General features: G+C 47.9%; 1 protein-coding gene across 2 annotated transcripts in view; it reads left to right on the top strand.

Annotated features, from left to right (window-relative positions):
- The first annotated feature begins 819 nt into the window (after window positions 1–819).
- The window catches only part of TDRP (testis development related protein), a 130,899-nt gene continuing 119,033 nt past the window's right edge, over window positions 820–12,685 (top strand). For both annotated transcript variants that reach the window (XM_069726923.1, XM_069726924.1), the window contains exon 1: window positions 820–1,177. In XM_069726923.1, coding sequence (XP_069583024.1) covers window positions 1,100–1,177 — 78 coding nt within the window. In that variant the 5' untranslated portion in view covers window positions 820–1,099. The remainder of the gene's footprint in view (window positions 1,178–12,685) is intronic.

Raw genomic sequence — 12,685 nt, forward strand, 5'->3', positions numbered from 1 at the left:
AAGATAGAGCATTTTTGTAAAGCACATCATTCTACTGTTTACTGAAAAACAGAATGAGGCCTACAAAGAAAAGAACACAGTACCTACAGTCAAATATGGTGGAAGGTCAAATGTTTTTGGGTTGTTTTACTGCCTCAAGCTGGCTGTACTGACTGTGTGCAAGGCATCGCGAAGTCTAAAGCTTAGCAAAGGATTTTGTCCAGTGTGAGAAAGCTGGGTTTGTTTCATAGGTCATAAATCTTCTAGCAGGACAATGACCCCAAACATACTTCAAGAAGCACTCAGAAATGGATGGAAACAAAGCGCTGGAGAGTTCTGAAGTGACCGGCAATGAGTCCGGCTCTAAAGCCCGTTGAGCACCAGTGCTGAGGGTGCCAACAATTTTGTCCGGACCATTTTTTTTTTAAATTAAATTATATCCAGTTTACCTTCTTTCTGTTTCTTTTGTGTTGTTACATTTCAGACAAAGGAAATAAACGTGTAATTGCAATAATTTTTTAGGAGAAATATTTAAATTTCTGGGATAATTTCAAGGGTGCCAACACTTTCGGCCATGACTGTACTTGTGATTTGTGCTTTTTGTAGAGAAGCTGCCCCTGAGTCCTGACGGCAGCCAGGAGTATGTGACCGAGGTGACCAGGTACATGGAGAGGCAGCAGGACCCGACTACCCGGGGATTGTAGTCTGCAACCATGGCGACACGAGACTCACTCTGCCGGCTGGGGGCGCTGCTGGCATTGTGGGGCGGGCAGCATCGGTAGCGATATATAGGGGGGATCGGGTGAGGACAGGCGCTGCTCCCCGCCCCCCGGCCTCCGCAGACGCCATGTTGGTGAGCTAGAGGTGACACAGCAGCTGATGGAGGGGCTGACTCCGTGACGTCACGCCTCCCCCCAGCCCATTCATTGTTATGGTATCTGCCGGTGTTATCTGCCTCCCCGTGACCCCGCCCCCGCGCCCCTCCCCCAGCCGCTGCTGGGCTCTTGTTTCTAGGATGGAGTTACCGCTGTGCCCCGTGTGAAGTTTCCCGGCTCCGGTGTTCTGTGCCCGCTGTGACTCTCCCCTCTCCGCACACAGGCCCGGGACCCGCAGTGGCGACATGTGGAAGCTGAACAAGAGCAAAGTTCTCATAGAAGAGACACCTGATGAAGAAGGGCAGGCTCCGCCGGACCCCCAGGTAACCGGGCACCGGGAGGGCACACAGATGTGCAGAGCTCCGCTAGTGGGAGAGCACTGTGCTCACTGATGTAGCGCCACCGGATTCCGCAGCGCTGTCCCCATAGGGCTCACACTCTCCATTCCCCTCAGTATGTGTCTGGAGTGTGGGCGGAAACCCACCCAATACTGGGAGAACACTCAGGACCCCAGCGCTGCAGAGCTACCCACTGAGCCTCTATCTATGGCCAGTGAGCCAGGTCCAGCTTGTGACAGAAATGTCCGTACATTTGGAAATGTGTGATTCTGTGTTACTACATACCCAGCTCTGCTACATATTATGTATCCAGCTCTGCTACATATTACATATATCCAGCTGTGCTGCGTATAATGTATCCTGCTCTGCTACATGTATAGCTCTGTTGTGTGCTACATATCCAGCTTTGCTCCGGATTATGTATCCATCTCTGCTACATATTACATATCTAGCTCTGCTGCGTGTTTCATAGTCTGCTGTACTGTGTGTGTTACACAGTCACCTCTGCCATGTATACATGTTGCCCAGTCTGCGCTGCCGTGTCTGCTGCTTAGTCTGCGCTGCTGCACCCGTTGCCCAGTCCGCGCTGCTGCGCCCATTGCCCAGTCTGCGCTGCTGTGCATGCTGCTTAGTCTGCGCTGCTGTGCCTGTTGCCCAGTCTGTGCTGCTGTGCATGCTGCTTAGTCTGCGCTGCTGTGCCTGTTGCCCAGTCTGTGCTGCTTTGCATGCTGCTTAGTTGGCGCTGCTGTGCCTGTTGCCCAGTCTGCGCTGCTTTGCATGCTGCTTAGTCTGCGCTGCTGTGCCTGTTGCCCAGTCTGCGCTGCTTTGCATGCTGCTTAGTCTGCGCTGCTGTGCCTGTTGCCCAGTCTGTGCTGCTGTGCATGCTGCTTAGTTGGCGCTGCTGTGCCTGTTGCCCAGTCTGCGCTGCTGTGCATGCTGCTTAGTCTGCGCTGCTGTGCATGCTGCTTAGTTGGCGCTGCTGTGCCTGTTGCCGAGTCTGCACTGCTGTGCATGCTGCTTAGTCTGCGCTGCTGTGCCTGTTGCCCAGTCTGTGCTGCTGTGCATGCTGCTTAGTTGGCGCTGCTGTGCCTGTTGCCCAGTCTGCGCTGCTTTGCATGCTGCTTAGTCTGCGCTGCTGTGCCTGTTGCCCAGTCTGCGCTGCTGTGCATGCTGCTTAGTTGGCGCTGCTGTGCCTGTTGCCGAGTCTGCGCTGCTGTGCATGCTGCTTAGTCTTCGCTACTGTGCCTGTTGCCCAGTCTGTGCTGCTGTGCATGCTGCTTAGTCTGCGCTGCTGTGCCTGTTGCCCAGTCTGTGCTGCTGTGCATGCTGCTTAGTTGGCGCTGCTGTGCCTGTTGCCCAGTCTGCGCTGCTTTGCATGCTGCTTAGTCTGCGCTGCTGTGCCTATTGCCGAGTCTGCGCTGCTGTGCATGCTGCTTAGTCTTCGCTGCTGTGCCTGTTGCCCAGTCTGCGCTGCTGTGAATGCTGCTTAGTTGGCGCTGCTGTGCCTGTTGCCCAGTCTGAGCTGCTGTGCATGCTACTTAGTTGGCGCTGCTGTGCCTGTTGCCCAGTCTGCGCTGCTTTGCATGCTGCTTAGTCGGCGCTGCTGTGCCTGTTGCCCAGTCTGCGCTGCTGTGCATGCTGCTTAGTCGGCGCTGCTGTGCCTGTTGCCCAGTCTGCGCTGCTGTGCATGCTGCTTAGTCGGCGCTGCTGTGCCTGTTGCCCAGTCTGCGCTGCTGTGCATGCTGCTTAGTCTGCGCTGCTGTGCATGCTGCTTAGTTGGCGCTGCTGTGCCTGTTGCCCAGTCTGCGCTGCTGTGCAGGCTGCTTAGTTGGCGCTGCTGTGCCTGTTGCCCAGTCTGCGCTGCTGTGCATGCTGCTTAGTTGGCGCTGCTGTGCCTGTTGCCCAGTCTGCGCTGCTGTGCAGGCTGCTTAGTTGGCGCTGCTGTGCCTGTTGCCCAGTCTGCGCTGCTGTGCATGCTGCTTAGTCTGCGCTGCTGTGCATGCTGCTTAGTTGGCGCTGCTGTGCCTGTTGCCCAGTCTGCGCTGCTGTGCATGCTGCTTAGTCTGCGCTGCTGTGCATGCTGCTTAGTTGGCGCTGCTGTGCCTGTTGCCCAGTCTGCGCTGCTGTGCATGCTGCTTAGTCGGCGCTGCCGTGCCTGTTGCCCAGTCTGCGCTGCTGTGCATGCTGCTTAGTCTGCGCTGCTGTGCATGCTGCTTAGTTGGCGCTGCTGTGCCTGTTGCCCAGTCTGCGCTGCTGTGCATGCTGCTTAGTCTGCGCTGCTGTGCATGCTGCTTAGTTGGCGCTGCTGTGCCTGTTGCCCAGTCTGCGCTGCTGTGCATGCTGCTTAGTTGGCGCTGCTGTGCCTGTTGCCCAGTCTGCGCTGCTGTGCAGGCTGCTTAGTTGGCGCTGCTGTGCCTGTTGCCCAGTCTGCGCTGCTGTGCATGCTGCTTAGTCTGCGCTGCTGTGCATGCTGCTTAGTTGGCGCTGCTGTGCCTGTTGCCCAGTCTGCGCTGCTGTGCATGCTGCTTAGTCTGCGCTGCTGTGCATGCTGCTTAGTTGGCGCTGCTGTGCCTGTTGCCCAGTCTGCGCTGCTGTGCATGCTGCTTAGTCGGCGCTGCCGTGCCTGTTGCCCAAGCTGCTTTCACACATCAGTTTTTTGCCATCAGTCACAATCCGTTGAATGTTGAAAATAATATGGATCCGTCGCAGATTGTGAAAAACTGATGTTTTTTTTGATGGATCCGACTAGCTGATCCCGCTAATTGGATCCTAAAAAAATCAGAGCATGCTCAGTTAAAAAAAAAAACCCGAAATCCGTCGCCGGATTCCATCATTTGTAGGATCCGGCACCATAGGCTTCCATTCTAGCAAATGACGGATGGCTGTCCGTTTAATCGACGGACACAAAAAACGTTCCTATGTACGTTGTCTCCAGCCACCGGAAAAGCAATTTTTGACGGATCCGGCGAACAACAGATGAAACGTGAGGCCATCCGTCGCAATCCGTCGCTAATACAAGTCTGTGTGAGCAAAAAAATGGATGCCGGATCCGTTTTTTTTTTTTTTTTTTCAAAATTTGCCCGATTGTGCCTGACGGCAAAAAATTGATGTGTGAAGGTAGCCTTAAGCTATGTGCACACGTATTCTGGTCCTCTGCGGATTTTTCTGCAGCAGATTTGATAAATCCGCAGTGCAAAACCGCTGCGGATTTACTGCGGATTTACCGCGGTTTTTCTGCGCATTTCACTGCGGTTTTACAACTGCAGTTTTCTATAGGAGCAACTGTAAAACCGCTGTGGAATCCGCAGAAAGAAGTGACATGCTGTGGAATGTAAACCACTGCGTTTCCGTGCAGTTTTTCCGCAGCATATGCGCAGCGTTTTTTGTTTCCCATAGGTTTACATTGAACTGCAAACTCATGGGAAACTGCTGCGGATCCGCAGCAAAATCTGCATCGTGTGCACATAGCCCAAGTCGGCGCTGCTGGGTCACTGGTGCAGCGAGCTTGTCATGTATTTCTAGCAGTCTCTCCTTCTGGGTCAGCTGTGTTTTCCCAGCTAATGGTGTGCAGTTTACACTAAGCAATGCCAGCAGAGGCACAACATGCAGCACCCTTTCCTGCCTGGGGCACAGAGGGAGATGATGACTTTGGCTGGCAGCTCATGTGTTACTCCTGGCAGTGCCCAGGAGACCCGCTCCACATGGCTGTGCTCCCCTTGTCAGGCTGGGGTTGTAAATAAACCAAAAACAGAGATGCTTACCTGTCTAAATGGGCCTCAATACAATTGCAATACCAGGGTGCAGCGGACCCAAGTAAAATGGCACAGGGCCTTCCCGTGTTGTGCCAGTTACAGCAGTGGCACATGGATGCCAGGACGGGGTGTACTTACTATAACAGTACAAGGCTCGCCAGCTCCTGCCCTTCTGACTTTCTAGACTAGGACTCATTTGCTCGTTGTTTCCACTTTGTGACTTGTTACTTTGATGTATCCTGTTAGTGGCTTTGTGGTTGGAGGAGACGATTCAGGGAAATCTCACGGCTTGGGCCATCCTCAGTACATGGGGAGAAGCTGCAGAGTTCTCTGTAGCGGGTCATGTAGGGTCTCTTGTCCCGGGTGGTACCGATCAGTTTCTGGATGGTTTGGGCAGTTCATTTACATTAGGGCTGGTACAAATAGTATTTCTGGATAAAAGGTTCTTCCATGCCTCCTAGCTTTTAGTAGGGTGGGCCTTGCACAAGCAGCTGGTGTGGTCTGTGACCCCTAGTGTACGTGGATTGGGGACATTTTTGCTGATGTGAAGGTGGCAGCAAAACCTGCAATGGTAAATATCTGTATGGATTTACTGGGAATGAAGCCGCACGCCTCCTGAGTTGCAGTAGCGGTAACATGTCCGGCATAGCATGACATACTGTGGATCCTGTTGAGTGACCTGTTCAGGATGTTAATGCCCCTTAAAGATATATATATATATATATATATATATATATATATATATATATATACACACTCGTGGGCAGTGTTATATATTACGTGGCTGCTATATACTGCGTGGCCTGTGTTATATACTGTGTGGCCACTGTTATATATTGCGTGGCCTGTATTAACGCATCGGGTACTCTACAATATGTATGTATATAGCAGCCACATAGTATATAGCACAGGCCATAGTATTTGTCTGCTATATACTACATGGCTCCTATATATTACGTGGCCTGTCCTATATACTATGTGACTGCTATATACATACATACATATTCTAGAATACCTGATGCGTTATATATACCCCTATACTATGTGCAGACATTTATTTTAGCTATTCTATTCTAACCTGTCAGTGTGATTTTTACTGTACACCATAAAATACGTCAGATAGGAGCTGGGCCATAGCGAATCATTGGGCCGTGTGCAATGCGTATTTTCTGCGCCTCTCATACGTCCGTAAAACTCGCTAGTGTGACACTGGCCTTACAGTTGAACAAAGAGAATTTAAAGGGGCTTATCTGCAGCTTTCTGTAATGCTGTAGATAAGCCCCTGATGTTACCTGAAAAAGGAGAAAAAGACGTTATATTATACTCACCCAGGGGCGGTCCCGCTGCTGGTCAGGTCGGATGGGCGTCTCCGGTCCGCTGCGGCGCCTCCCATCTTCTTTCCATGACGTCCTCTTCTGATCTTCAGCCACGGCTCCGGCACAGGCGTACTTTGCTCTGCCCTGTTGAGGGCAGACAAAGTACTGCAGTGCGCAGGCGCCAGGCCTCTGACCTTTCCGGCGCCTGCGCACTGCAGTACTATCCTCTGCCCTCAAGAGGGCAGAGCAAAGTACACCTGCGCCGGAGCCGTGGCTGAAGATCAGAAGAGGACGTCTTGTAATGAAGATAGGAGGCGCCGCAGCGGACCAGAGACGCCCATCCGACCTGACCAGCAGCGGGACCGCCCCTGGGTGAGTATAATCTAACGTCTTTTTCTCCTTTTTCATGTAACATCGGGGGCTTATCTACAGCATTACAGCATGCTGCAGATAAGCCCCTGATGCCGGTGGGATTACCTCACCCGCGATTTTCGGGGTGACAGGTTCCCTTTAAAGTTAAGTTCCAAAGCATCCTCCTGTAAGAAACCATTGCAAGTGACATACTGTGCGTGGCTGGTACAGTGAAAGGAAGAATCCAAATAATACGCGCACGATAATGCCGACCTGCCGCATAGCATTCTTTTGGAAACATAAAAAGCACTATATGGTTCTGTATGAAATTGGGGAAACAGTAGGCCTCTGTAGAAGTCTATGGGAGCAGCACTGCACTAATTTACCAGTGGAACCCATCATTTACTTGTGTGTGAGGCTTAACCCCCCGGAGCTTTTTTTGGTTTTGCATTTTCATTTTTTGCTCCCCTTCTTCCCAGAGTCATAACTTTTTTATTTTTCCGTCAATATGGCCATGTGAGGGCTTATTTTTTGCGCGTCGAGTTGTACTTTTGAAGGACACAATTGGTTTTACCATGTCTTGTACTAGAAAACGTGAAAAAAATTCCAAGTGCGGTGAAATTGCAAACAAAGTGCAATCCCACACTTGTTTTTTGTTTGGCTTTTTTACTAGGTTCACTAAATGCTAAAACTGACCTGCCATTTTGATTCTCCAGGTCATAACGAGTTCATAGACACCAAACATGTCTAGATTCCTTAAGTGGTGAAAAAAAATTCCAGACTTTGTTAAAAAAAAGACAACAAAATATTGCAGCATTTCCCGATACCCTTAGCGTCTCCATTTTTCGTGATCTGGGGTCAGGTGAGGGCTTATTTTTTGCGTGCCAAGCTGACGTTTATAGTGATGCCATTTTGGTGCAGATACGTTCTTTTGATCGCTCGTTATTGCATTTCAATGCAATGTCTCGGCGACCCAAAAAAATATAATTTTGGCGTTTTAACTTTTTTGTCACTACGCCGTTTAGCGATCGGGTTAATCCTTTTTTTTTTTATAGATCTGGTGGTTCTGAATGCGGCGATACCAAATATGTGCATGTTTGATTTTATTTTTGTTTTATTTTGAATGGGGAAAAAGGGGGGAGATGTGAACTTTTATATATTTTTTTTTTTCATTTTTTAAAATATTTTTAAAAACATTTTTTTTTACTTTTGGCATGCTTCAATAGCCTCCATAGGAGACCAGAAGCTGCCATAACCCGATCAGCTCTGCTACATAGAGGCGATGTTCAGATCACCTATATCTTGCAGAAATTCTGACTTGCTCCAGAGACCTTGGGTTGTCATGCCGACACATCGGTGATCTGTAATCACGTGATGCAGGTCACCGGTGTGCGTATTTCCAGCGCGATTGCCGGAAGCGCCATTTAATTGCCGCTGTCAGAGTTTGACAGCAGAAATTAACTAGTTAATAGACGCTGTGGATTGCGATTCCACCTGCGGCTATTGCAAGCACATGTCAGCTGTCCAAAACAGTCCCGGGAAAGATGTGGGCTCACCACTGGAACCGACATCAAAGGGAGGGACGCTGATATCGGCGTACTATTACGCTTGATGTCGTTAAGGGGGTGGTCAGAAGTCCAAATTAATTTTCCTCCTAAATCCCTATCTATTTAATGCAATAATCTAAATTACTTTCTAATATACTTGAATTAAAAATTCTAAATCCATTTCTCCCTTCACCATCTAAAGGCTTTTCTATTTTTTTTTTCCACTTCCCTTTTGGTGACGCCTTATTTGAGAATCCCGGTGCATGCTGGGAATGGGATACTCAAAGGAAGCATCATGAAGGGGTAGAGGCTGCTGTCCTCAGTGACGCTCTTTTCAATGACTGGGCTAGTCCTAGCGCAACGTGTACAGCGACTGCGCGCTGTCTGTGGCCGGCTCAGATCAGCAGTCACGAATCGGCAACAGAGCAGTGTCGGAATACCCGGCGTACAGAGACTAGTGACGTCTCTGGCAGGGGCGATGCATTAAAAACGCTTCCATTAGCACCAAAAGAAGTGTAAAGAAAACTCCTCAGAAATACATGCAAAAATGCTACTGCTTTCTGGCTACAGCCTGTGTTTTCATGCAGAATAACAAAAAAAAAAGCTTTGTGTGAATGTTTTTCCTCTGTGTTAATGTTGCAGAAAATCTTCTGCGTTTCACTGTGTAAGCAGATGTGACTTCTTGAAAAACTCCACTGTGCAATAAAAGACACTGTTGAACTGTGCGTGCTTGCGTGCTTTCTCTATATGTGAAGAGCTTGAAAAAATTCTAAAAAAACCCGTTTTTGGTGTAGTATAAAAAACTACATTAAAAAACTTGAAACCAAAAATGCATCAAATGAAGGAGAAAATGCCGCAAAAAACACAATAGTCAAAAGATTTTTATTGTGTGTTTTGGTGCAGAAAAATGTGGCATTTCCTCTACGTGTGTTCTTGGCTTAAGCCTGCTCTCATTCTCTACTTTGTGAGTTTTCCCCTTTGTGTCCTAGGCTGGTAATATATCTGACACTCATGCAGAATGGTTTCTACTTGCACTAAATTGCAAGTTAAGAGATAAGACTGGAACAACTGTTTGGGCATCTGCAGCAGGCTAGATAACAGGCCATGTGGGAGTTTTCTTTGGGACTTAAGCAACGTCCTTCAGAAGACCCCCCCCCCCCATCCAAAGCAGATTTCTTCGTCTATATATTATGCACAGGACCATTTCCTTTGGAAATTGAAGTCCTATATAGTCATCGTTCTGTGTGAACACCGTGCACCATGTTTCATGTATCGATCACTAAACACTTGTCTGACATCATTTGCTTGGCGTGAGTTCCGAATCCCAAAGCCAGTTTTGGTTTACGAATACTGAGGTAAAAAACTCACCAGATACTCAACGTGTGAACACGGCTTTATAGAGCACACAGTCGTGCACGTTCTTGTGTATGGCGGATTCAGGAGAGCTATCGGCTGAAGGATCATACAGTTTACACACATCTACTGTGTATGGTTACAGTGGGAAAATAACTATAATGAACTACTGGAAGGTAAAGCGACAGGACGGCCACATGGCCAGAATCATGTTGTCCACCAGCAAGACAATATATCGCTAGCCAGGACGCTGCAACGTCATGGATCGCTAGCGATATCGTCTAGTGTGACGGTACCTTTACAGCATAGTGGAGGAGATTTCAAGAAATCCCATGTCTACTATGCGTACACAGACGTCCACGGCTCACCCGCGGAGACTGACATGCGGCGCGTCTCTCCAGACCGCAGCATGTTAATTTCTCTTGTGGAGACGCTAGTCTCTGCAGCAGAAATTACATCAAAAGAATGTATTGGACGCGGTGAATCCGCACGGTTCAGTGATCAAATGCGGATTCACTTGCATTCACTAGACTGCAGAGCTTTGGAAATAGTGAACATGCACTGCATCCAAAGCACTGCCACTTCTGGATCGTGTGCACATACCCCTTACAGCAGGGGTGTCAAACTGCATTCCTCAAGGGCTGCAAACAGGTCATGTTTTCAGGATTTCCTTGTACTGCACAGGTGATAATTTAATCACCTGCACACATAATGATTACAGCACCTTGTGCAAAGCTAAGGAAATCTTGAAAACACGCATGGTTTGCGGCCCTCGAGGAATGCAGTTTGACACCCCTGCCTTACAGCCCCTTTATTACATTACACACATAAAAAGATCTTTAGAAAAAACATTTCTAAAGTCAGTTTACGATATGTAAATGAGAGCTGTGACTAGTCGATGGGGAGTTGACATGGATTAAAGTTGTCTCAACCTCTGTCCTGGGTCCTTGTGTGTACCACATTGAGCATGGAGAAAAGAAAGAAGACCAAAGAACTGTCTGAGGACTTGAGAAACCAAATTGTGAGGAAGCCTGAGCAATCTCAAGGCTACAAGTCCATCTCCAAAGACCTGAATGTTCCTGTGTCTACCGTGCGCAGTGTCATCGAGAAGTTTAAGCCCATGGCACTGTGGCTAACCTTCCTAGATGTGGACGGAAAAGAAAAATTGACAAGAGATTTCAATGCAAGATTGTGCGGATGTTGGATAAAGAACCACGACTAACATCCAAACAAGTTCAAGCTGCCCTGCAGTCCGAGGGTACAACAGTGTCAACCCGTATTATCTGTCGGCGTCTGAATGAAAAGGGACTGTATGGTAGGAGACCCAGGAAGACCCCACTTCTTACCCCGAGACATAAAAAAGCCAGGCTGGAGTTTGCCAAAACTTACCTGAAAAAGCCTAAAACATTTTGGAAGAATGTTCTCTAGTCAGATGAGACAAAAGTAGAGCTTTTTGGGCAAAGGTATCAACATAGAGTTTACAGGAGAAAAAAAGAGGCATTCAAAGAAAAGAACCCTGTCCCTACAGTCAAACATGGCGGAGGTTCCCTGATGTTTTGGGGTTGCTTTGCTGCCTCTGGCACTGGACTGCTTGACCGTGTGCATGGCATTATGAAGTCTGAAGACTACCAACAAATTTTGCAGCATAATGTAGGGCCCAGTGTGAGAAAGCTGGGTCTCCCTCAGAGGTCATGGGTCTTCCAGCAGGACAATGACCCAAAACACACTTCAAAAAGCACTAGAAAATGGTTTGAGAGAAAGCACTGGAGTCTTCTAAGGTGGCCAGCAATGAGTCCAGACCTGAATCCCATAGAACACCTGTGGAGAGATCTAAAAATGGCAGTTTGGAGAAGGCACCCTTCAAATATCAGGGACCTGGAGCAGTTTGCCAAAGAAGAATGGTCTAAAATTCCAGCAGAGCATTGTAAGAAACTCCTTGATGGTTACCGGAAACGGTTGGTCGCAGTTATTTTGGCTAAAGGTTGTGCAACCAAGTATTAAGCCGGCCTTACACTAGCGAGTTTTACGGACGTATGAGAGGTGCAGAAAATACGGATTGCATATGGTACAATGATTCTCTATGGCCCAGCTCCTATCTGCCGTATTTTACTGATCTGTATTATACGGTCTTCTACGGCCGTAGAAAATCGCAGCATGCTGCGTTTGTCACCGTATTGCGCAAAAAATACGCCAATGAAAGTCTATGGGGGTGAGAAAAATACGGATTACACACGGACCAACAGTGTGACTTGCGAGAAATACGCAGCGGTGTTCTCTAGAAAAGCTGGCAATTCAGTGTGGTGTACAGTAAAATCACACTGACAGGTTAGAACAGAATAGCGAAGATAAATGTCTACACATAGTATAGGGGTGTGTGTGTGTATATATATATATATATAATGAGAGACACATATATGTATATATATATTGATATTTCATAAAGTGCTAGATAGGAGAAAAGCTGGTAATTCAATTGCCGGCTTTTGCTATCTCCTTCACAAACCCGACATGATATGAGACATTCTTTACATACAGTAAACCATCTCATATCCCTTTTTTTTTGCATATTCCACACTACTAATGTTAGTAGTGTGTATGTGCAAAATTTGGGCGCTCTAGCTATTAAAGGGTTAAATCGCGGAAAAAATTGGCGTGGGCTCCCGCGCAATTTTCTCCGCCAGAATGGTAAAGCCAGTGACTGAGGGCAGATATTAATAGCCTGGAGAGGGTCCATGGTTATTGGCCCCTCCCCTGGCTAAAAACATCTGCCCCCAGCCACCCCAGAAAAGGCACATCTGGAAGATGCGCCTATTCTGGCACTTGGCCACTCTCTTCCCATTCCTGTATAGCGGTGGGATATGGGGTAATGAAGGGTTAATGTCACCTTGCTATTGTAAGGTGACATTAAGCCAGATTAATAATGGAGAGGCGTCAATTATGACACCTATCCATTATTAATCCAATAGTATGAAATGGTTAAAAAACACAGACACACATTATTAAAAAGTCTTTTAATGAAATAAATACACAGGTTGTTGTAATATTTTATTATACTGGTAATCCACCTGAACACCCTTGTCACCTGGAACAAATGTTAAAAAAACAAACAATATTATATACCTTCCGACGATCAGTCAAGTCCCACGCTGTAAATCCATCTGAAAGGGTTAACTA

Source organism: Ranitomeya imitator, chromosome 5 (assembly GCF_032444005.1).
Source record: "Ranitomeya imitator isolate aRanImi1 chromosome 5, aRanImi1.pri, whole genome shotgun sequence".
Lineage (NCBI taxonomy): Eukaryota > Metazoa > Chordata > Amphibia > Anura > Dendrobatidae > Ranitomeya > Ranitomeya imitator.